Source organism: Dendropsophus ebraccatus, chromosome 1 (assembly GCF_027789765.1).
Source record: "Dendropsophus ebraccatus isolate aDenEbr1 chromosome 1, aDenEbr1.pat, whole genome shotgun sequence".
Lineage (NCBI taxonomy): Eukaryota > Metazoa > Chordata > Amphibia > Anura > Hylidae > Dendropsophus > Dendropsophus ebraccatus.
In genome coordinates, this window is record NC_091454.1 from 179,973,953 (window position 1) to 180,000,745 (window position 26,793).

Below are 26,793 nucleotides of genomic sequence, written 5' to 3' on the forward strand. Positions count from 1 at the left end.
GTCATATCCTGGTGAAATGCCATCAATATGTTTATTGAGACAACCCTTGTAAATTGTGTTGTAAGCAAGCTGGCATGTGTTGGGGTAAAAGGAACCCCCCTGGCTACAGTTATTCTCTGTGTAATGCACAGTGCAGGCCAAGAGTGGGTAGTACATGGCACGGGGATACAAAGAACACAAAAGAGAGTATCCCTGGGTTCTGCATCAGTGCCTCTGGCCAGCACTAGGCAGAACACAATGTATCATTTTGTCCTGAACTTTTCCTTTTAATAAAATTAAATGACTGTGAGAGTACCGTTTTGCATCATCTACTGAGTTTCTTATCATCCAGCTCCAGCTTGCATGCGTCCTCTCCAGTCATACATATTTGTTCTTGATAAATATTTAGAATTATACTAAAAAATGTAACCCTATGAGGACTTCTGTTTCTGCGCAATGTGCAGTTAATGTTGTGATGACTGACCATTCTGGCAGTGACCATGGGCAGTGGAGGATTACAGTTTCTTAGCCAGATCCAGCTCTGGTTAAAGTTCACAATATTTAAAAAAAAAAAACGGAAGCCAAGTTTGTCTTAAGTGCAATGTATTCTGGTTTAAGTATATCATGACATATGACCTTTGCTCCCTTTAGTGCAGACAGGCCTCTTAGTCCAACTTGAGTCTAGGGTCCAATAGTTAAATAATGATTGCTTTTACATTATGGTATAAAATAATTAATTGGAGCAAATGTAATTATTAATGATGAGGCAGCAGCTACCAGTGTTACAACCTTTAAGGCTCTGTTCCCACAGTGTATCTTTTCATAAAAGTATGGCCATTGATGCAATCGGCAACAACAGCCATACTTTGTACAAAAGGTCACGCTACCTTATCTTCTATGGGATCCTGGCTGGAGCGTATACACATAGGGGGTACATAAAATAAAAAATTAGCGAAATAAAATATTCGCAAATGGCCACTTTCCGCCCTGTACAGGGGACGGCACGGGGGGGCGCGGACTCAGAATCCACGCGATTCATTTTTTTTCCTCATAAAAATAAGCAGGAAACCTTCTCCAGCTCTTAGCTGGCAAAGGTTTCCTGCCGCGCACTGGATTTATGTAGAGGCAGTCCGCCTGTACATAAATCTCCGTAGTGCCGGCGCTGCAGGGACATTTTTAAGTCTGGCGCAGAAAATGCCGGACCTAAAAAATGTCCCCCATAGTATACGCTCCGGCCGGGATCTCTCGCGGAGCCGTAGAAAACTGACTTGTCAGTTTTCTGCGGCCGCTATTCAGTAAATAGCGGCCGCAGAAAGCCCTGTCAGTGCACACTATGGATGCTGTGGGGAGTTCTGATGCAGGCACGCATGGGTGCGCCCACATCAGAACTCTGCGGCGTGAAAGATCATCCGTTCGGTACTGGATGATCATTTCAGAGACCGGCCGTCCCGTGACACGGCCGGGTCATGGAACGGTTGGTCTAATACTACGTGGGAACATGGCCTAAAGAGGTATTCCAGGAAAATCAACTTTTCCCCTATCCACAGGGGCTGGACCCCCTACAATCTCCAATTTTTCCCTATCCTGTGGATAGGGAAAAATTTATTTTCTCCTGGAATATCTTTAAGCACTGATAGTATCCAAGCCAAACTTCTATGAGAAGTCCAATGGCCCAATTCTTGGTAGCAACATCTAATAAGAATCACTTCAACATGACAAAAATTAGATAATTACATAAACCAGGAAAAATGGAATGTCATATCTGTCTATATAAACACCAGAGACATCATATGTCACTTATGCACTGCAGGCAGTCAACATGGTTATACACAACACACATCTACTGGGTCACTTATCAGTCTGCTCCAGCTTGACAAGTCATGGCTTATGTGATAAGAATTTTATGCAGAGACATTTCACCCTCATGAATTAAATTGTGTTAATGCATTTTAACAGTTCGTTGTTGTATTATAGACTGTGCGGCAAATGTGGGTTCTATATGGGCCACGTTAGGGAATCATTGAAGTCTAAAACTTGACAAGAAGTTAAATGTATTCCATTAATGTATAAAAAATGCTGCAGTATATGTAATCTATACCTAGGTGCAGGACTACGAGGATGAGCAAGCCAGTTAGTGCAACCACTAAAGTAGCACATCCATGGAATTCAGGACAAAAAGATCAAGGTTGTTTGTATTGTTACAGGCTAAAAATATTGTCAAGGAGAAATTGTATCATTCTAAAAATACAGAAATAAATTTACCAAAAACCTACCCTGCTGGATCCTTTAGCCATTGACTCTTATTATATGGATTATATTATTATCTGTCTAGGTCTTGTTGTTTGGACAGAAAAAAAGAGGCTTTCTCCAGGGGTGTAGATAATGTCTCCTGTGCCCTTGCCCCCCCCCCCCCCTCCTTTGCTATTGGAAGAGAGAGTATTATCACCATACATATTACCGCCATACTGTTACTGACCAAATCCTGTACACTGAGACCAATATTACCAATAATACCAGTATATAGGAAGGAAATATTACCACCACACCACAACCACTATCATCACCATCATATTGTTACTGACCAAATCCAGTATACTAAGACCAATATAACACAGTACCAGATAACAAGTAACAAATAACACCATCACATACTGATTAACACACCACATACTGATTAACACACCACATACTGACTAATACCACCATATACTGACTAACACCACTGCTGCTACTGAATAATACCACCACATACTGACTAACAACACTGCTGCTACTTTCTAATACCACCACATACTAACACCACTGCTGCTACTGACTTATACCACCACATACTAACACCACCACGGCTGCTACTGACTAACATCACCACATACTGACTAACACCACCGCTGCTACTGAATAAGATCCACTGTACACAGATCACTATCACCTCATACAGTCATATAGAGGTTGACCCAGGTTCTATACTCCATATATATTACAGTGCAGTTATATCAGGTGATTCACAGGGGGCGTCTTCTCTGATCAGAGTTCTTCCCTTTTCATCTTCTTCTCCATCCGTCCTGGGCCATTATAAGAACTTCTCCGAGCCACGAATCCACATTATCTGCCAGACAGACATATGAGGCTCCTCAGTCTGGCACCATCCTCACTTCTACAAACTGCACATCTGTATTGGCCCCTTTACACCCTCATTTAGTGGGTTGGCTGACTCTATGTGACCTCCTAATAATATATGCCACCGTCTCTATGTAGCCTCCTTATAGATGGCCCCCTGTGTTGTCCCCCTTATAGATGGTCCCCTCTCCCCCTATGTTGCCGCCTCCCCCCCTATAGTTGGCCCCCCTGTTCCCCCCTTGTAGATGGCCCCCTCTCCCCCCTTTGTAGATGGCCCCCTCTCTCCCTCCTTGTAGATCGCCCCCTCTCCCCACCCCTTGTAGATGCCCCGCCTTATAGATGGCCCCCTCTCCCCCCTTATAGATGACCTCCTCTTCCCCCCTCCTTATCGATGGCCCCACCCCTCTTTATAGATAGCCCCATCTCCCCCCCTCCTTATAGATGGCACCCTCTTTCCCCCCTCCTTATAGATGGCCCCCTCTTTCCCCCTCCTTACAGATGGCTCCACTTTCCCCCTCCTTATAGATGGCTCCCCCTTTCCCCTTCTTCCCCCCCTCCTTATAGATGGCCCCCTCTTCCCCCCCTTATAGATGGCCTCCTCTTTCCCCTACATCCTTATAGATGGCCCCCTCTCCCCCCCTCCTTATAGATGACCCCCTCTCCCCCCTTATAGATGGCCCCCTCTTTCCCCCCCTCCTTATAGATGGCCCCCTCTCCCCCCTTATAGATGGCCCCTCTTTCCCCTCCCTCCTTATAGGTGGCCCCCTCTTTCACACCCTCCTTATAGATGGCCCCCTTTCTCCCCCTATAGATGGCCCCCTCTTTCCCCTCCCTCCTTATAGATGGCCCCCTCTCCCTCCCCTTATAGATGGCCCCCTCTCCCCCCGTGCAGGCAGATAAAAAAACTAAAAGAAAAACCACACAACTCACCTCACAACACGCTCCCCTGTCGAGCCTCTCTCCTCCTGCAGCTTCCATCCTATCCCCGGCAGCGCGCGCATCAGAGAACTCCCTGTGCGCCGGGTCAGGGCCCCACGCACACAGAGAGTTCTCTGATGCATGCGCTGCTGGGGATAGGACAGAACACCCCCAGCAGCCGCGCATCAGCCGGGGGCAGACGGATCCGGACTCTTGTGACCACAAGGCAAACCAAGCTTGCGGTCACAAGAGTGATTGATGGCGGGCTGGGTTGCAGCGGCGACTGCTGCGACCCTGGTAGTTACGCCACTGGCTGTCTCCCTGTTCTGCCTGTTCTGCCTCATCCTGTTTCATAAGTTACTCTGATAAAGGTAAATGGATGTAAAAATGACAAAAACCCGCCAGATTATAATAAACTATGGTCCAATATATAACTATTGTATTGATGGATAATAATGAGGAAGCAAATACCAGCATACTGATTGCTGTAGCTCCCTCAATAGGAAGCCATAAAATTCCTAAAAGTGCCAATATTTTCAATATAGTTTTTCCTCTGTGTCAGTTCCATTCCCGGTTTTGGCTAAAGTTTATATCACAGCTGTAAATTTATGGCTCAAAATATGACTGTCTTTATATGAGATTTTTTAACAACAATGTTAACAACTATTTTTGTGGCTATTTTCTTTTTTTTTTTTGGGGGGGGGGGGGGGGTTGAAGAATCTAGCTTAAGTATAGCTTAAGTGGATTTGGTTGTTCATATTTGGAAAAGTGGATCCACTTAGTAGTTTGTTGATATTCAACAAGAACCAGTGAAGGAGATTTCATCACAGTGGACTGAGAGCTGAATAACACCAGCAAGGGGCAGCAGTGGGTGACATGCTTTCTCATGCAAAAACTTTGCTATACTGTACATGGATCAGTTTTAAACACAGAGCTAATGTGATAACTACATATAAACACAGCAGACTTTTTAAGGAATTTTTTATTTATATTATTAGATTTGGAAATGGCTAAAAAACTACTCAGATGTAAAAGGGTTCTACAGGCTCAAACATGCACAAACCTGGTATGTCTGTATACCAAGTACCTAAGAACCTGTATTATGGGAGGCAGGGGCATAGCTAATGTCTCTTGGGCCCTGGTACAAGAGTTCAACTTCCGTGACCAAGCGATGCGATAGATAGATAGATAGATAGATAGATAGATAGATAGATAGATAGATAGATAGATAGGAGATAGATATATCAAGACCAATATTACCAATAATACCAGTATATAGGAAGGAAATATCACCATACATATTATCGCCTTACTGTTACAGACCAAATCCTGTATACTGACCAATAATACCAACCAGTATACAAGGGGCAAATATTGCCACCACAACCACTACCATCACCACAATATTGTTACTGACCAAAACCTGTATACTGAATCCAATAAAATACTGTACCAGATTACAAGTAACAAATAATCCCACCACATACTGACTAACACCACTGCTGCTACTGACTAATGTCACTGCTGCTAATGAACAACAACCACTGTACACAGATAACTATGACCTCATCCAGTCACATAGAGGTACCCAGCTCTACACAGGTTCTATACACCATATACATCACAGTGCAGTTATATCAGGTGACTCACAGGGGACGTCTTCTCTGATCGGAGTTCATTCCTTTTCATCATTTTCTCCATCCGTCCTGGACCGTTATGAGAACTTCTCCGAGCCACAAATCCACAGAATCTGCCAGACAGACATATTAGTCTCCTCACTCTGGCACCATCCTCATCTCTCTACACACTGCAAATCTGTATTGGCCCCTTTACACATTACCCTTTACTCATTTAGTGGGTAGTCCTGACACTATGTGACCCCCTTACAGTATATGTGCCCCTCTGTGTAGAGATGGCCCCTTGTTCAATCTTTCATAGAGATGGCCCCATGTGCATCTCCTTGTGAGCCTCTCTCAGTGTAGTCCCCCTTATAGATGCCCCCCTCTGTGTAGTGTCCCTTACAGACTGCCCATCTCTGTGTTTTCCCTCTTATAGATGGCCCCCTTTGTGTAGCCCCCCTTACAGATGCCCCCTTTATTGTCCCCCTCTGCCCCTCTTTTAGATGCCCCCCTGTGTTGTCCCCTTTATAGATGCCCCCCTTATGTTGCCTCCCATTATAGGTGGCCCCCTTATGTTGCCCCCCCTATAGATGGCCCCCTGTGGTGACCCCCTGTGTTGTCCCCTTATAGATGCCCCCCTCGTGTTGTCCCCCTTATGTTGCCCCCCCTGTGCTTTCCCCTTACACATGCCCCCATATAGATACCTCCTTTGTAGATGCCTTCCCTGTGCTGTGCCCTTATACATGCCCCCCATTTAGATGCCTCCCTTATGTTGCCCCCCATATAGATGCCCCCACTGTGTTGTCCCCTTATACATTCCCCTCTTGTCAAGCAGATTTAAAAAAAAAAAAAAAAGCTCAACTAACACCTCATTCCCCCGTCGCAGCTCCCTTCTCTCATGTCTTCTTCTATGGTCTTCTGTAGTTGGACTGGCCCCTGGCCGATGCTCCTTTCCCTGGGGGTGTCCCCGGGATTGCCCGGCAGCACACGCACCAGGGAGCTGTGTAGGCCGAGGCTGTTACTTCCGGCACGGGAAGTGACGCGCTCTCTGACCCGGAAGTAATTGCCCTAGCGTACACCGCTCCCTGGTGCGTGTGCTGCCGGGAAATCCCGGGGACACCCCCAGGGAGCATCGACCGGGGGCCTGGGAGAGCAGAGCGGCGGGCCGGCGCAGTGGAGGTAGGGAGGAGAGAGGTGGGCCGGCACAGTAGAGGTAGGAAGGGGGGCCGCAGGCCCCCCTCTGTGGCGGTCCTGGTCGCGGCGGCGACCGCCGCGACCACGGCCGCTACGCCACTGATGGGAGGTGAGCTGCAGTAACCCAGCATGGCCACTACACAATGTACAGTGCGGTGTGTTCTGTGTATATGCATGGGCCTCGGTGACAAACGCATGATTGGTGTGGTGTTGAGTGTTGCTATACTATTGATGACCTATCCTGAAGATAGGGAATCAATAATAAAGTCCTGGAAAGGAGTAAAAGAAAAGAGAAGAACCTCCAGGGGGCAGAATTACAGGCAGTAGGCAGGCTGTGTCCCCCTTAATGGGCCAGATCAGCCTAGGTGTGATGCAACATTAGTAATTTAACCTTGTGTCATGATGTTCCCAGATCCTGGTGAACAAAAATTATAAATATTCTGCTCCTTCTAAATTTCTCGAGGACCTTCAGATATCACTCAGCATGCAGCCTTGTTTGGCTTATTTTCTTGGCTACTAGTATATTCACTGTCTTTGGCTGCCAACAGACACAAATTTTGTTTGGCAGTTTTTAGGGCAGAAAAGCCACCTTTGATAAACCTGTTGCATCTGAAGACGGTCTACTTTAAAGGGGTAGTTTCAACAAAAAAGTTTTCTTTCCAATCAGCTGGTGGCAGAAATTGCCAGAGATTTGTAATTGACTTCTATTAAAAAATCTTAAGTCTTCCAGTACTTATCAACTGCTGTATGCCCACCAGGAAGTGGTGTTTTCTTTCCAGTGTGACACAGTGCTCTCTGCTGCCACCTCCTGTTTGTGACAGGAACTGTCTAGAGCAGCAGCAAATCCCCATAGAAAACCTCTACTGGTCTCCAGACCGCATGTTTTTGCTAAAAAAAATCCTTTACGTTTAGGCCAACTATTAGTTTGCTGAAATCTTAGGCCACAATGCCCCCCCCCTTTTTTTTTATTGAAACCACAATTTCTTTTTGGACCAAGCAGAAAAGTATCTTAGAAGTGTCTAAAAAACATATCAAATGTGCAGATGGAAGTCCTGTGTGGTGGAATTCTGTGTTTGGACAGAATTCTGGTGGAGACACATTCATACATCTGATTTTGATCATATAACAACTTAAGAACTATTATTTCACTATAATAACAAATAATTTCTCCATAATTTGTTCCTACAGATTATAATAGAAGAGCTGGAGAAGGAAAAACAGACGATCACATTAACCATCACTGAGCGTCTGAAGGATTTTCATGACCTCATGCAAGTAAAGACAGGACTTGGCCTGGAAGTAGCTGCTTATAGGTAATGTGCACTATGAATAGCATATATCTTTAATAGGACATATTTTACTCTAAAAAGATTGTCCCCCTTCTTTTATTTTTAGAACAATTGCACAGGTTGTTTCTCAGCACTCCATGCTCACTGATCCCCCTCAGCTCCCCCATAGGCTATAAAATGCTACAAAAAATTAGTAGTAGGAAGTAGTTTTCAATACCAACCACCTATAGACATCATTGAAAAAATAAAGGCAGGAACCTGACTGGTTATTATAAGCAGATGCTATACTTTTCATGTGCACCAATTTTGATTTTTTTTATTTTATTAAATTTTTTTACCAAAGTTTTTCAACTTTAACAGTATACCAGAGTTCTAATCAAAGCCAAAATAAATAGAGGAAATACACTATAAAATACACTAATCTTTTTGGTTCTCGGCAGACAGTATTATGACTATCCGGCCTACCAATTATTGCACTAAAAGCCATTATGCATTCATTAGCTTAACTACTCAGTACAATCTGGAGTGGTACAGAAATGGAACAAAGTATACAGTGCCATACTATACCTCACAACAGAATGCTCTATTGAGAAGGCATACAGCAGCAAATAGCGCTGAAGCAGTGGCGTAGCTACCATAGAGGCAGGGTAGGCAGTTGCTATGGGGCCCGTGCAGGAGGGGGGCCTGGGGGAGAAGGTAAGAGCGTTTGTCCTTCTGCTTAACCCCTTATGTACTGCAGTATGTAAGTGACCCAATGATAACTTACATGCTGAGATCTCTGCTTCACTGCACTGATAACCTCTGACCTCTGTTCTCCAGCTGCGCAATCAAGTAGAAAAGAAGAATGTGCAAAAAGGAAAAGAAACTTTTGGTCACTTAGGGTGGTATTACACGGGCCGATGGGGGCCCTATAACACCTGTAAACGAGCGCTGATCTGCTAGATCGGCGCTCGTTTACAGGGCCTATAACACGGCCCGATAATTGTTTAGCAAAGACTGCAAGGACACCGTTACTAATGTCCTTGGCGCCCTTGCTTAAGCGATATACTTTACCTATCCACGCTCCAGGGCTGCTCCTGCGGTCTGCTTCTCCCCGGGTCCCGCGTGCTCTAGCTCCAGAGCGGCCTGTCAGCAGAATGTAGTCTGCTCCTGCACCCTGCTCCTGGGCCCTTATAGGTAAAAAGAGTGGACTGTCATAGCAAGCAGCCATTGGATCTCTGCTCTGCCAGTCACTCTTGTGGCTGCAGCAAGGACTCTGCCTCTGGCCATAAGAGGTTTTATTTTTTGGCCACATAGCATACAATATATATATATATATATATATATATATATATATATATGCGCAGAGCTTTGTGTTGTGCGTAGGGGAGGATTGCTATGGGGCCTCGTGAATCCTAGTATCTCAAAGTAGACCCACTTAAATTGAATCTGTCAGCTGCAATTTAGGTTCCAAACTGCTGACCCTGTTAGACAGCTGTTAAGTCAAGGAGACACATGGTGCCTATAGTATCATGTCAGGCAGTGGATACTCTGTTCTCGTAACAGAATAAAATGTGCATGTTTTATTTTTAAATTATTTGTGATTATGATTCAGCCAACTGGTTTGTAACACACAGCATCCCACTGTATGCTATGTAACAGATGATTTTCTTGCAATACTAGTAGACAGGTGCACACAATAAGGGTACATCTAGGATCAACTTTGCCAACTTTATCTCTTTACATGTGAATGAAACCACATGTTATATTATATTGTTTATGTATATGTACAGATGTAGCCTGTGTTAACTTGATCACAATGACGCATTTAACTCGACACTCTAATTGACTTAACACAGCTCCCTGACACAATTGTTGCGTCAGGGATCATGTTAACCCTGGCTACATCTGTATGGTGACCACAATCTGGTGGGTTTGCAGAGCAGACAGTGCCTCTCCCATCATCCAGAGTGTGAAATTTGGGCTGTCAGGTCATAGCCTCTATCCTTCACAGCTGTGCCAGCCTTTACCATGTGCATGTGAGGCCAGTGGACCTCAAAATAAACTGGTACCCTCCAGGTGGAGGAATCCTGACCTTACAGGCCTGGGCTTCATTCCACTTTTACTACTCTTTATCGGGTATTAAAATAAAATAAAATAAAATAAATTTTTTATATGTTGTTGCTCTATTTTAAAACATAACAAATATCCTATTTATACCTCTCCGCACTCCCCAGATGACTGCAGCCCCTGTCATTTTTGAAAGTCGTCTCAGCAGTGGCAGCCTGCACAGCCAATCACTGGCTGTGGTGCTGTCCCATCTCATTCAGTGATTGACTGAGCAGGCTATCACTGTGGGGACAGGATTGTCCCTGAAGTGGCAGCGTCTGCGCTGAGCAGGGGACCTGGACACACCGCAGGAGGACACCAAGGGAACACAGATAAGGGCCTACGTTCAGGGCCGCTTCTGCCATGAGGCGGAATTAGTATCTGCGGTCCCTGAGGGGGTTGCAAAGTCTTCCCTGCTGTTGTCAATTTTTGTTAAGTTTAACCGAACAAAAATGACAGCAGCCACAGCCCTGCTCAGCAACCGCTCACCTCTGTCCCTGCCGTCCCAACGCCCACACTCACTGACGTCCGCACGTCCTGCAAGGTCCGATTGTGACGTTGCACGCATCACTCGCCTCTGCCTTGCTCCTTGGTGAGTACCAGGAGAGTAGGGGTCGTGCCGGGGGTGGGGGGCATTGGTGATCTGACGGGTGGTTAGATTCTGGTTCGGAAAGGTGGATGAGGGGGTGATAGAGGGGGTTGATCATCAGAGGTGGGGGGGTAGTTAGCATGTCGCAGGGATGAGCATCTGAGGTGTGATGGGGAGGCAGAAAACCTGGAATCGGCCCTGGCTACATTCATACTACGTACAAAAACCAGACATCCAATTGTGCCACGATTTAATTTACTTCAATGCAATACATTGAAGTCAATGGAATGACAGATGTCCAATGCACACAGTGTATAAAATATAGGACGCTATCTGTGTGGATGTCAATGGTCATGCCAATTATTCTTGGATGTCTTTTGCAAACACTGGATGTTATTTTACAGTTGCTCACACACAGTTTTCCTTTTTTACCATCCTTTGTCCGTTTTTAATTCAATGGACTTTTCAATTAAGGACCCAAAGGCCAATTAGTCCACCTGAACTAGGAAAATGTACCAACAGCCGTCATTTAACGGACGGACAGTAATTTTTTTCGTTTCAAAAATGGAGACGAAAAAACGTAAGGCCACTTTAAAGAGGTATTCGATGGGGAAAAATCACTTTTCCCCTATTCACAGCATAGGGGGAAAGTAGGCGTACTTGGCTCTTTTCCTGGAATACCTCTTCAACTGTAAACCCAACCATTTTCATCCAGGGTTTGCTTTAGAGGACCCAAGGGAGAATTCCTGCCTGTTCATTCTAGGTCAGTCAGCAGTAAATAAAAGAGGCTACTATGCAATGCACACAAAGGGAGACATTTATGAATGATGCGCCTGAGGCGTACGCCAGGGAGAAGGTGCAGATTCGCCCCTTCTCCCTGGTGCACGCCTCCGGTACGCCCCGCTTGCCTGATGGCCGGGCTGGTGGAGCGTGATGAGGCGGGGAGGAGGTGTAGCCTCCTGGGCCTCATTTATCATGATTTACGCCTGCTCGCAGGCGTTAATCATGATCCAAATCTACACCTGCTTGGAAGCAGGTGTAGATTTAGTATGCTGGATGCAGGGTCAGGCACCAGGCTAGCCGGATTCACTTAGAGGCATGGCCTCTTAGTGAATCCTGCAGGGGAAAAGGGGACGGGGGTTTTCTTTTGTACTTGTACGCCGGTCTTCATAAATCCCCCCAAAGAGTTTAAAAAAAAAGCAAATACAATGGTGCACTTCCATAACACTGAATGTGTGTGCAAGGGCACCATGATTTTAGCAGTGAAAGGTGCTCAACCCCTTGTAATGGAGGTGCAAGAGGTATTCCTAAATAATTGTGGGACTTCTTCAAAAATGGTATACAATATGCATTTTTACATTTTTAAGAGATTCTTTAGGGCATACAATATCTCCCCACAATCCTTCACGATAATATAAATGAAGCTTCTGCCAGCTCAGACGTGTACATAGTAGGTGAGGGGGGTCATAATACAAATTTTGCATTGGATCCCAAATACTCCTCTGACACCAAGTGAAAGGTTTTCTCCCATAATCCCCTTGTCCACAATGGACTCTACAGTAAATTATCTTAAGCAACAATAAATAAGGTATGTATATATCCCTGACGGGACAATTTATGCCAGGATTCAGTCTCAACCTTCGCTGCTATTTTCATGATCCTAACCCTGGATCATGATGCATAGAACTAAATATAAGCAATGAAGCAGATAGCGATGTGCGAGGATCCTGCTATACTGTTTAAAGCTAGTTATAGGTTTGTTTCTCTTCTTGTTTATTAGTATCGTGTTGCTCTTATTTATTCTCTGCTACTGTTTTACATGATCTTTATTAAGTAACTTTATTTATATGCACTCAGTGGTGAAGTTGCATGAGACAAACGTAAATTGAATCTGCCGACTTCTAAAACCACCTGTCCTTAAGTTCATATTACACTGCCAATGGCTCCCTTTCCCACTGGGTGTGGTTGATATGTTTGCTATCATTTTTTATTCACACCTCACATACTGGAAAAACATTATCTCTAGTCAGAGAGCAGTGAGTCAGTTTCCGAATCCCAGCAGAATGGTGCCAGATATGAGTCCTGCTTTTATTTTTGGTCTACATTCTCAGGACTTAAAGCTTCAGATTAATTCTGAGCCCCTGTCCCGCTGCTTATTTAGAGTTCTCTATGGCTGCACAATACTGACAACAGCGCGGATCTCCCCCGCCATCTGTCCAATCACTTAGCAGACAGTCAGACTGTGCTGCCTGCAGCTAAGATGGGACGACTGGCTCCATTACACAATGCTTCTACATTCTGGGGGAGAAAACACGATGAAAATTTTTTAAAATGTGAAAAAAATTCCTAACCCTTCAACTATTAACAAACTTTGTGATTTTAGCAAGGTGAATGCCTTCTGTGCCAAGTTTCTATCTCCAATATGTAACCTGGTAGAATAATTTTTCTTGTTGCATCTATTAGAGTAACTTCTTTTTTGCAATTACTTAGGAATATAACTAAATTACAATAAATGTATATTTAATCATGTTACATTAAGTGGCAGCAGTAAGGGGTGACACTGTGCCACCAACTGCTGCCATCAACGTTCATGTAAGGGTGCAATTAGAACGCCAATGTACTATTTTAGAATATTAATTGCACACTATATTATGGTGTGCAATTAATATTCTAAAATAGTATCAATCATGCATGGCACCCTTACTTATCACGGGTTGCTCGGCTAATAAGAATATACAATACCCTTGGAAGGGGGCTGCTAGTATTAAAGGGACTGTACCATCAGGCCTGGGCTGAAGCACTGGAGGCGGGCTGACCCACCCCCAATGGGAGGAAACCCCCGTTCCTATATGATACAGCTCCATTGATTCTAATGGAGCAATGTCATAGAGGGGCGGCGGTTTCCTCCCACTAGGGCTGAGTCAGCCCTCCTCCAGTGCTTCAGCCCAGGCCTGATGGTACAGTCCCTTTAACAGCACTATGTGTGTGTCAGCACTGGAGCCCTGCAGTTCCCAACACTAAGGATGGTAGCAGCTGAGAGGCCTGTGTTGCCCCTTACTGCTGCTAAAATGACATATAAATAAAAAAAAGACATTTATTTTAATGAAGTTAGATTATAAAGGTATATAACGTTATTAAAGCAACATATTACAAAAAAAAAAAAAGAAAAGAAAAAAAAAACTATTACACGGGCCAATTATTGGCTAAACCTGCCGATATTGCCCTGTATAATAAAGCCAGCGATCTGCCTGCAAACAAGCAAACAATCTATCCATTGTTCGTAGAGTCCTGGAAAAAACTGTAACAAGGTTGCCAACTATCACAGTGTCTTGCTGTGTGGCACACTGTACTTCAACCATACTTCTGCATCCCATATAGCTTTGTCCATGAATTCATATGACTCAGGTTTTTACATAAAAAGGAAAAGTCTTCATGGATTTGAGGGAATGCTGCATCTTTTCAATGCCCTGTTACTAATCCTTTCTGAATTTACCATCAATTTTCCTAATGCCATTCACAGGCAAAATCAACATACAAAACAAGGCCACTTCTCAATGGATGAGAAGTGCAGCTTTTGAACAAATGTTTTCATCGTTTTAGATACAGTATTGCATAGTTTTGGTTTCTCTGTTTTACACCAGATTTATTGTTGTCTTTTTCTAACAGAGCCCTATTGGAGGCGGAAAGCAAAGGTACGGTGATCGTGACAGAACATTTAGTGAGGGACAGGCCTGCAGGTAAGATACAGATGTAATAACAATAGGAATTTTAACTTTAAAGAAGCACTCTGGAAACTGTTTTTTTTTTTCACACTGCAGTATTTTACAGTATTTTTAAAGAGCATGTACCATCAGGTTCATCCTCTTTAATCTGACCCACGGATAGAACGGCGCCGTCACTGGGAAACTGGTGCACCATGGCACCAGCTTCCCCGTGACGGCGCCGTTCTATCCGTGGTTCAGATTAAAGAGGATGTACCTGATAGTACATCCTCTTTAAGTCAAAACTAGGAGTTAAAGGGGTTGTCCAGGGAATTTCTTTTCATATGCTCAGCGAGCTGACATCTGTACTGTACTTACCTTCCTTCCCGCTGCATTAAAGCCCCAATTCGCATACACAGCACTTCCAGGATGAGGATAGGCATTAGACATTGCCTGCTTTTCCACCTTTTTAGCAGGCAATTTATAGTGCTGACCCTGATCTCGTAGTGTGTCAGGATCTGGTGTTTTGAGAAAAAATACACTAATCAAGTCTTGCAATGCAGGACAGCAGCCTCCTATCCATGCAGTACTGCCTATATCCGGCATGAGGAAGACATCTGAGCGCCGCCCCCCCCCCCCCCCCCCCCCCCATGTGACATAATGACATGACAGTGCTTTCAATCAGAGGGGCGTGATTACAGTGCCAAAAAGCCCAAGGGACCTTGACTACTTGAAAATAGGAAGACGCCCAGATGACTACCTCAGGGTGATTTACATACAGCGTGGGACTTGATTAATGTATGTTTTTCTAAACACCGGGCAGGGATATGGGCTTCAGAAATATGTTTAGGAAATGTGCTGGGTCATGTACCAGCACATTAACTTAGCGTTATAGCGAATTTTCATGTGATTGGTTTATAAAGTTTATAAACTGGTGTGAACTGGTGCAACCCATGAGCTGAGCTGTGATTGGTTGCTATAAAGAGTTCACAGCAGTTTCCATTTCAGTTTGACAAAATAGAAATAAAACCGCATAACAACTGAAGGGGTATAAAGTAGTGTATGGGTGTACGCTCACCTGGTTTAGTTGTGCATATCCACAACCATTAAGGCTGGGTTCAGTGCTGTTTGCAATCCGTTTTTTGCAAAAACAAATGAAAAATGGATGGAAAAAACTGATGCAACTGTGTGCATCCGTTTTTCCATTGGCTTCCATTATAAAAAAAAACAAACAAAAAAAACGATCAAAACGGATCCGTTTTACAGACGCAAAAACGTGATTAAACAACAGGTGACTCTGTGCACAGACCTCATAGGTGAAATGATTTATTATACTCTAATAACAACCCGCCTTGAGGTGGATATCTCTTCATCGGGTTACAGGTTTGAGAAATCTGGGCCTAAGTGCATTAATTTGGAGTCGGTCAACCCCATAGTGTAAAAACTACTTTTTGCAAAGGTGACATTTTTGGAACGTTTGTGTCTAAAAAAAAAAAAAAAAGTCCCAGAATAATTATGCATTTTGACATGTTCACAGTATAAAATCATTCTTACTGGCCGCACATCTTTGTATGTAAGCATAGGATAGGCCACATTATTGAGCTGTGTGGTGGCCCAGTAAACAAGGACAGATCACAGAGATCAATGCTTGTTATTGGGGCCTGCTCAACCTGTCAAAAAGGGCTATCAATGTAATGTTGCCGGGTATTGCTGTAGCAGAGACAGGCAAGTTTCTGACATCAGATATTTCCATGAAACTACAAAATACATAAACAGTAATGGTCCAATAGGTATATGGTGATAATATTGTCCAGGGGCCAGTCCCCTGTGTTAGTAAAGCTGCATAAACCAGTGACCCAGCCAGTATCTGAGCCAATACAGATATAAAAAGCATAGTGATGCAACAAACCTAGCAAGTGCAGTACATAGCAAAGCAGAATGGAAATATCTGCAACCATATATGGGCCATAGACTATTGTTAAATTGCATTAATCTCCTTAAAGAAATTAGATTTCATAACTGAAAGGATAAGCATGTGTTTGATAGTCTGGGACAGACAGGACTGAAAAGATGGAATAAAGGGGGGAAAAGAGTCTTAAGTCCCTGAATAAGAAGCTCAAGTAGGAGGATGGAGTTGGTAGCTGAACTACAGGACTGTTATGCAATGCCATAAGAACCTGTTTTAGACACTCCAGAGTTCAATGAATGTGTATTTGACAGTACTACAGACAGTACTTGGCATAGTACATGGTGATCTCAGGCAGGGCAGAAATCTGATGAACTTTCTTATAAGAATAATATAAGTGTAATATGCCTTTGCTAAAAAAACAAACAAATAAAAACACTCCGCTCTCCAGTATAACTAACTTACTCTTTAGTGCTTATGATAATTCATTGCTGTATGCTGGATTCTATGCTCTTGTAAGCAACTGCTAAAATTAGATAGATAGATAGATAGATAGATAGATAGATGATAGATAGAGAGATAGATAGATAAAATTATATATATGACTCATTTTTGTATAACATACATGTGTTCTATTTTATCTAGGATACATAAAATCTGCTTTTGAGGAAACAACAAAATACTCTCCCAGAGGAACTGAATACCCAATTACAAGAAGCAAAGAAGTAGACAGATTCACAACTCGCACAGTACCGCCACAACAAATCAGACCAAAATATTCAAACCTGGATACTACAAGTAGTTCTTATGTATCGCGTGTATATGAAAACACAAGCCAAAACAAAAATGAAAAATGGAACACAGGTTTTCCTTCAAGATATGAGATATCCAGCAGGACTGAATTCCCACCAACTATATATCGCCCAGCGCCACCTGTGATTATTACACCAATTTCATCAACCCAATCCACACTCATCACTGAAACAAGAAAAGAGCGTCAAGATCTTAAACCAGTGGCTCGTCCAAGAACTCATTCTAAAGAGGCCAGAAAACTAGATTTAAATGTTAGGACAGAAAACAGAAAACAGGATTCCATCCTCCAAAGAACTTTAGAAACAAAAGTAACTGAGAAAAATAAAGTAACTCCAAAGCCTATACAACAAATCTCAGAACCTAATCTTCAGTATGTCAAAAAAGATCATGTACTCAGTGAAGAAGCAACAACTGTAACAGAATCAGTGAAGAAAGATAGTATACAAGAGCCTAAACCTCAAGAGCTTCCTGTCAAAAAAGAAAGGAAGAAAAGAGATGAAGCTAAAAAAAGAAAAGAGGAGTTAGAAAAAGTTGAAATGGGTGAAACGAATGTAGCAGAAGGATCAAAGGTTGAAGTCCATGAGACCACTCATGTACAAAAAACATCTTTACTTGGGGAAAAAGATTCAGCTGGATCAGAAAACCAGCATATTGTGTTGGAAATACCGATACAACTGGAAGCACGAAAAACAGAGAATAGTACACAAAAAAGTTATAAGGAGGATAATGCACAAAGAAATGTTAGTCCTACGTATGTGAATGATAGAGGCATGTTTGGAGAAAATGTAGAGAGCCATAAAAGCAGCATTACTGAGGAATATGAAATGAGAATGAAATCAGGAACACTAGTTGATGATATTCTTAGACATTTAGGTCACTCTTCTGTTTTGGACGAGAGTAAGCCTGGCATACTCTACACTGAGAAGAAACAACAGGACAGTGGAGCTAGAACAACTATATTTAGGGACAGTATGCAGGAAGAACAAATTGTCCTGGATATACCAATACAGTATAAAGACAGGAAAAGGGAGGTTAGGTCAGAAACAGAGAAGGTAGAACATACAGAACACAGCAGGCTTTCAGGGGACTCTAAACAAACTAATGTGAGGGAAGATGCTACCATTCTAAAAAATAAAGAGGAGATGAAAGCAAATGAAAATTATGAAGACAAAATAAAGTACACCATGGATTCTAATGTGGACAATAGTTCATCAGAGCATAGTGGGAAGAAATCTATAGTCACAGATATTCTAAGACAACTAGGTCAACCCACATCTCTGAACGATTCTAATGTAACCTACACGGAAAAGGAGGAACAATGTGGTGATGGCTTTCTAAAAACCCATATTTTTGTGGAATCTAAAACTAAGGAAGAAATAGATTTGTTTGATGAACCTGACCTTACAGATCTATGGAACACAACAACCACTAAGCTGCCACCAAAAACTGTGCCAGGACCAACTGGTGGTTTACCTGAGGAAATAGAAAGCAGAACAACAAAGAAAACAGTCTTGAAGGACGTGACTGGAGAACAAGCAGAAGAATGGATAGGAAATGTAATCCACTCTGGGTTAAAGGCAGGCACAGGAAAGTCAATTAATGTTGAGATAGTTGAAGAATCATTTGGAACCTTTGAATATGATAAGGGGGAATTTCCTACTCCATTTCATGTAGAAGAAGCAGAAGATTATTTTAATGTAGAAGAATTGGTCTTTTCTAAACTACATTCCTCAATAGCAACAGAAAAGCTGCAAGAGGAGACTCCGGTCAAAGAAGGTCCATCTCAAGTTGAAGAAGTAACAGAAGGGGAGCATGTTGATGAGGAAATAGATTACTTTGTTTATGTTCCTGATGATAATCCATTCCTAGAAGAAGAGGATGAAGAAGAGACTTTACGAGGACAAATCCATACTGAAGAAGAATCTACTCTTAAGTATTCTTGGCAAGATGAATTTCTACAAGGATCCCAAGGTCGTAAGAGTTTGAGTGAGCTTCTAAAAAATGCATTGGCAACTGAGCAAAACTCTAGTGGCAAAGATGATTCTGATAAAATACAAAAAGCATCCGACAGTAAAGACGAAGAAGTACAGACACACACTGAAAGTATTGTAATTGAGAAAAAAATCGAGGTGCCACAAGAAATGAAGTCATCAATTATGGATCTTTTGTCGAAAGATGTAAAAGATCCGCAGGAAAAATTAAAAGGAGCATTAGACTGCCTACAAGGGAAACTTCCACAAGACCTTATGGATGAACTGTCAGCACTAGCTGGAGAAGAACAAACACAGAGCAGCAGTTTAGCAGTGGATATAAAAAAAGTGGGACAAACTGGAGAGAGTGGTGTAGTTACAATTGTGGCGGAAATTAACGTGTCACAAACAGTAGATGCTGACGATATAGATATGTCGCAGCTAGGTAAAGAGGTTCAGAGTGAGGTGACAACCATACAAAAATCAAATATATCATCTAAAGATTTAACATCTTACCTCCAAGCACAAATTGAAAATCTTACATTTGCAAAGGAATCTGAAAAGCACCAAGAATCATATGACTCCATGGGAACAAATAATACTGAGGAGCATTACACTGAAGAGGTTAGCGTCAAAGGGCCAACTACCACAAGCATCCATTTTAATCCTACAAGAGAATTATCCATTGGAAATATCTCCTCAGATATAGGTAAATTCATAAAACACATTGAACTTAGCACCAATAAGAAAGTCAGGCAAGAGGAAACCGAATCTCAACATGGCTCGACGGGTGAAGTGTCTTCAACAGAAATAAACAGGTCTGAGCATCACATCAAGATTGGACCTAGGGAAATGCTTTCTACGAAGCAGATAATCTTTGAGGGCCCTGTCTCAGAAACAATGAAACTAGACAGTAATTGGACAGTACAAAGTACAGAAGATAGCTTAGATCAGAACAGGTCTATCAGACATATTAAAATAAGTCCAACAGAAAACTTCCCAACAGAACAGATTATATTTCATGGACCCATTTTCAAAACAGTTGACATGGGACAAAATCAGCTATCAGCTAAAAATGACTCTGCTGACAATGTAAGCCAGGTAAATCAAACATTGGTTTACAAGGAAAACAAGAGTGGAGATCAAAAGAAAATAGACCAGGACAATTATATTGCTGGTGCAAGTGAAACTGTTTCAAATGTTAAGATCAACTCTGGTGAAACAAGTAAGGACATTTTATTAGAAGGATCTATTCCAAGACCCAAAGATCTAAGCATCACTTTAGATACCACTGATGACAGTGCTCCTATTGAATACAACTTTGCTACTCAGAAAGTCCATGTAGCTAAACAAATCAAGTACCAGGGATATGTTTCAGAAGCACAGTCAACTGCAAGTTGTGTTCAGCCAACAGATCAGCCCGGCATCAATACATCTGTCCACCATATTAAATTAAGCCCAAACAGAGAACAAATAGTTTTTGAAGGCCGCGTGTCACCCAATTTTCAAATTAGAGAAGATGGTTCGCATATGGACGATAGAAACAGATATATAAGACATATACAGCTGAGTTCTCCTGATAGTCATGAATCAGAATGTATCACCTTTGAAGGGCCAACTAGGGAATCCTATGAATCATCAGAATATATTGTTTCATCTCCATCTGGAGATTCCGCTGAGAGTGAGAGGTCTATCAAACACATTAAACTGGGTCCAACAGAGAAGTCATTCACATTTCAAATGGATATAACTAAAATTGCCACAAGGCATATGGGAGAAGAAGGAGGTCAAGACAGAAGTATGGTGATTACGTCTAGTAAGACTGAAGGACAGCAAGAATTTAGTCAATCATATGGTGAATTAAAGGATGATTCAGAAGTGGCAGAAAGTGGATACGGTGAGGAAGAAATTGCTGGTGTCTCTCAGCTCCCATATAATATCACAACCCACCAGGTCATAGGTGATATGTCAGAAGTTGATAAAACTGTACAGCTGCAAAGAATAGTCCACCAAGGTCACATAGTCTCTGATGATAAGAAAGTGGCCGTTGTTTACCTTGATGATAATGAAGATGAAGAGGAGCCTGATCAAGATTATTTACGGCGCTCATTTTAAAATCACCTTATGCAAGGAGCATCAATGCTGAGGAATCTATATATATGTTTGGTGACATGTGCATTGCATAACCCACTGACAAGAGTATTTAGGGCTGTTCTATACATAAGACAGTCTTATATAATACAATAGTCACTCTATAGCTTGATCAGTCAAAAGCTTTGCAACCAAAGTATCTGAAAATAGCTTCATTACTTTACCTCAGAACTGTCAATCCAACGACTAGCAGATATTACACTCTCACAACTAGTTAGCTCTGACTTTCTTGTAGCCCCTGAAGGCATTCAGTCAGCTACTCTGTATATTTTAGTGTATACTGGTACATACTTGTAGGAAGGCTGGATCCCGATACTGGCCCATATGAAAGGTCCAGCAGTTGGCTGGCAAACCAGAAAATTTATTGGCTGATTGCATCTTTTGTAGCTGAAATATAGGGACCGGATCCGGGGAATCTTTGTAAAGGATCAGTAAACGAGCAGCAATCACAGAGATCAGCACTTATACTGTTTCCGACAGCCAATGTAAAGGGGCCTTAAAGGAGCTGTTACTTTATGGCCAAGTCTCTCGACATTACTACAGGTGTGGATGAGTCTTTCCTTAAATTTCTTTTTTCCTGATGTCAGTGATTCCCATTTATCACATAGTGACGTTATATAAATGATCACTCACGTCAAGTGGCATACACTATCTACTGTGCCAAAGAACAGAATTTTATGAATCTTAGAATGTATTGCCAAATAGAACTAATAATTATGGCCAAGGGAGGACATTAGATTTCTATTTTTTATTATAAAAAAGACACAATAAGATTATTAAATAAGTATCACAAATGATAAAATGATAAGAAGAGCAGCGAATGTCATGGTTAAATAGGCTCTTCCTCCAAAGAAGCTTCATCGTTGATGTTACACGTTAAAGCTCTGCCATTTAAAATCAGCAAACTTTTGTGGGTATGTAGCTTTTCCATTAAAAATCTGATGGAACTCAGGGACATAGGACATCATGGGAATCCAAGATTGTGCCTTGCCTTGCCAAATACATAACAGATACATTTTCTCTGTTTTACTCATTTTTGGTCTTTAAATATGCTTATAAAAAGTACAGTTTTAAAGACTGATCAGGCTATAGCACTACAGTTTTTTTTTTATTTGCTGCCAACTCCACAGCTTAGCAAAACCAAAAAGGGCTAACAGTGTAATTATTACAGATACTTTTGTATTCTTTATTTTATGCTTTTCTTGCCTGAATTTAAAGTCTAACCAATTTTACTATGTTTTTCTCTATATACTTGTCAAATTGGTCCCCATCTGTGTATACATTTTTCTTTAACTAGAACTCCCCCTATTCCTAAAGTGCAGTTGCTATGTTCTGTCCATACACAGTAGCTGTGTAGAGAGAGCACTGGGTATAGCAATGGGTAACAGTATAGCATCAGGAACAGTTGCTACTGCCCGTACTTAGCTTTGTATGGGCAGTAGCATAGGATCACAGAGCTCCACCTGCAAGATGTGCTCATCGGTTTCCAGTGCTCTTTCTTTATCCCTAGATAGAGTTACCTAATGCTGTTTACCTGATGCTCTCTGTCTCAAGCCTACAGCATATTTGGATTGGGGGGGGCATTATTGATGTAACAACAATTTTCTTACAGAAGGGGGCCAATTTTACTAATAAAGTGAAGAGCTTTACTAAATTTGGGTGAACTTTGCAAATAGAAACAAAAATATAATATATCATTTCAGTTAAGATGTATTTCATAGTTAGAAAAACATAGCTGCCTTCTTTATAAAAATAGAGCCACACTTGTCCTCAGTTTGTATGTGGTATTTTAAGCACTTTAACCTTCTAACGACACAGGAAGAGTACACTTGTCTTGAGGCCATTGACGGTAAACAGAGATGGCTCCCGGCGCGAGCCCTCTCTGCAGTGTGCGGTCCCCGGTTGCTATGTGCAGCCAGGTACCACATGTATTAGCCAGTGCGGCATATCGCCGCTCCCAGCTTATTAATCATTTAAATGCAGCTGTCAAAGCTGACAGCTGCATTTAAATAGCCTGTGTCCCCCTGTCCCTGGGGTCAAGTGGGGAGATCTACCCCCTGCAATGGGATCATGGAGGGAGATCCCTTCTACTGAGCCAGTAGAAGGGATCAGTGTATCTGGTACGGCAATCAGTGTATCTGCTGCAGACCAGAATAAAAGAGCACTGATCTGATACATCAGTGCTCTATTATATACAAAGCATTGATCTCAATGGGAGATCAGTGCTGTGTATATAGAAGTCCCCTAGGGGGACCTCTAATTAATGTATGTAAAAAAAAAAGTTTTTTTTAATTAATAAAAAATCCCATCCCCTTATAAAACTTTAAATCACCCCCCTTTCCCCATTTTATAAATAAATAAAAATAAATAAATTAATTACTTAACATATTTGGTATCACAGTGTTCGTAATTGCCCGAAATATTGAATTATCACATTCCTGATCTTGAATGGTAAACGGCATAAGCGCAAAAACCCGCCAAAGTGCGAAATTGCGCATTTTTGTTTACATCAAATCCAGAAAAAAATTTGATAAAAAGGGATCAATAAGTTGCATGTATGCAAACAAGGTACTGAAAAAAAGAACACATCATGGCTCAAAAATGACACCTCACATAGCCCCATACACCAAACAATAAAAGCGTTATAAGGATGGAAATATAGCAAATTTAAACACATTTAGTTTTTTTTTAAAAGGTTTTAATTTTTTAAAAGCCATCAAATAAAATAAAAAGCACAAAAATGAAAACTGGCTCTGTCCTTAAAGAGTTAATAGAGCTTAGCTGCAATACCACACACAACCTGAGGACAAAAATGGTGCTGTATCTGAAAAAAAGCAGATGTGTTTTTCTAATCCTGGATAACCCTTTAATTCTCAATCTGGATCACTTGCTTATTTTACATCTCTTGTTTTACATGGGTGGGCTTTGCATATGACATGTTTAAAAAGCTTGTTTTTATTGTATAATACTCAACAATGCACACGGCACCTAACTCTATAGGGATTAATGATATTTTCCTGCACATACCATCACCATTTATAGAACACATTAGACCTCATGTATCAAAACATTTACAAAGTGAAAGCATGGCCCGGATGAGTATAGGAACAGTCCATGAGCCCTTCAAAAATAAAACTAAAGTTCTGATTGGTTTCTATGGGCATGAGAGACATATTGTCAACGTTTTGATGCAAGAGGCCCATTTTTGCATGGTGAAAAATGTAGTTACCAGCCCCAGTCTAGGACACCAACAAATCCATAATCCTTGATTAACACTTTCCCTGTAAAGGACATTGAAGCATTTTGTCTTGTTTTTAAGGACCCACACACAGGTCAAATCATAGCATCCTTAGTGCACATTCATACAAGGCCCAAATGCTAAATGTATAGAGGTATCCTTCCCTAGACACAATGCTTTACGGGGAGAATAACTTCATACATATAGAGTCATACGAAATAAGCCGAAATTTTGAACGGGCCACAGTGTTGAATATTTTTTGTCTACAATGAGTAAATAAGACTTATTTTTGTAATGTGAATGGATTTGCAGCACACAATTACTATTTGAGTAGCTTGCATAACAAAGTCTTTCTTGCACGTATAGTATAAGCAGCTGATATAAAGCCTAGAAGTTTGTGTATGTATTTGTAGGCAATATGTACACGAACATACAGTATAATCACAGGGGGGAGTGAATTGCTCTCTTTTATACTGATTTATACCATTTGAGCTTAAAGGGGTTCTCTGGATTGAAGAAATGTAGAAAGTAGTTTTATTTTATGTATTGTGTAAAGTATGTATAACAAAACCAAACAATCCATAAAAATACAGGCCTAAAGATCTAGTGTTCAAAGCTTGTATATTCCAATATGTTGGTATCTAACATCTGAAAATCACAGGCAGTAAGTTGTAGAACATAAAAAAACCTTTACTTAAGCCCCTATTACACGGGCCGACATAGAGGAGCAAACAAGCGCTGTCAGCGCTCGTTTGCTCCTTGTTCCCCGCTCGCTGCCGCCGCCATTGCATGTAGCGGCAGCAAGCGGGTGAGTGCAGGGGAGGCTGCGGGGAGCTGCGCCCTCCCCTGCCCATAGACGATATTGGCGGTCTGTTGTCGCTTTGCCTATGCCAACATGTTGAAAGACAAATGACTGCAACGATCAGCCGACATCGGTTTTGTCGGCTGATCATTGCCTTCTATTATCCGTAACGGCTGATAATCGTTCCGTGTTATAGGGCCTTTACCCATTAATCCAACCTTGCTGCTTCAGTTCCCCCTTCAGAGCCTGCAGTAATGTCACATACAGCAGATTGTTTACATAGGCCCAGATTTTTTAAAGGGTGTAAAATATAGACTGGTGTAAACTGCTCACAGCAGCCAATCACAGCTTCTCTTTCATTTCACCTATAAGGTGAGCTGTGATTGGTTGCCGTGGGCGGTTTACACCAGTCTATATTTTACACCTTTTGATAAATCGCCCCCTATATGTTTGAGCCAATGACCTGTATGGTCATATGCTATGCTTGCCGGCAGAGGCCACTAAGGCTAACAAATAGCTTTGGTTTCATGTGAATAATGTACGTGAGGTCATCACAGAAAGTCATAGTGGGGAAACCTGGGGCAGCAGTGGATTTAGGGGTGAGAGAAGTTTTTTTATTTCATGCCGGTCCAGTCTGTGGAAAATTTTCAAAAAATACAGGACATCCCTTTAAGTGCTAAGTAATATAAATGTCACATCTTGAACAGAAACTCCTGTTAAGAATGGCTTCTTTTACTGTGTCACTATACATTGCTATTAGATTGGTTTGGATTTTCCCTGGTATTTTCATACAGTGAATAAATTATTTATGTTTGCACTTCTTTCTGTTTGACTATTAAAGATGTAAAATCATAATTTGGTGTCCTTTTCTTAATTATTCTGTCTGTAACTTTGGCAAACATAACACACCCTGGGCTGGTGTAGTATAATGTTTTAAAAATCGCTGTTGGGTCTAGTGGGCAGTAAAATAGATAATTTTACATTCCCTTGTTTTCTAGGGCAGTGAAGGTCAATGGTATCTTCAGGTTGATCTTGAGGTCCCAATCAGATGTGGGACCTGAACAACTGCCCAAATAACTGCCCTGATCATACCCCACCCTCCCAGGACAGGAGGACATTGAGTTGTTGTCCCCTACCCCATACCCATTGTAGGAGAAGATACACACTGGTTTTCACTCTCATGTGCTTGCTAGTATTATTGTAACTATGGAGGGAGCACATAAGAACAGTCCATAGGAAACTTAGGAAAGACATATGGTGAGCCCAAGTTTCCCACAGGGCCACATTAAAGGAGAAGTCCAGCCAAAAGTATTTTTTGACATGTTATTGCTTATGGAAAGTTAGACAAATTCCTAATGTGCATTAATTATGGCAAATGCACATATAGGGCTATTTCCCTTAACCCCTTAATGACAAAGG

At 41.9% G+C, this 26,793-nt stretch overlaps 1 protein-coding gene across 1 annotated transcript in view; it reads left to right on the plus strand.

Annotated features, from left to right (window-relative positions):
- SYNM (synemin) overlaps positions 1-25,459 on the plus strand; it is a 33,324-nt gene extending 7,865 nt beyond the window's left edge. The window contains exons 2-4 of the mRNA XM_069985098.1: positions 8,016-8,140; positions 14,460-14,530; positions 17,046-25,459. Coding sequence (XP_069841199.1) covers positions 8,016-8,140; positions 14,460-14,530; positions 17,046-21,298 — 4,449 coding nt within the window. The 3' untranslated portion in view covers positions 21,299-25,459. The remainder of the gene's footprint in view (positions 1-8,015; positions 8,141-14,459; positions 14,531-17,045) is intronic.
- The last annotated feature ends 1,334 nt before the right edge of the window (positions 25,460-26,793 follow it).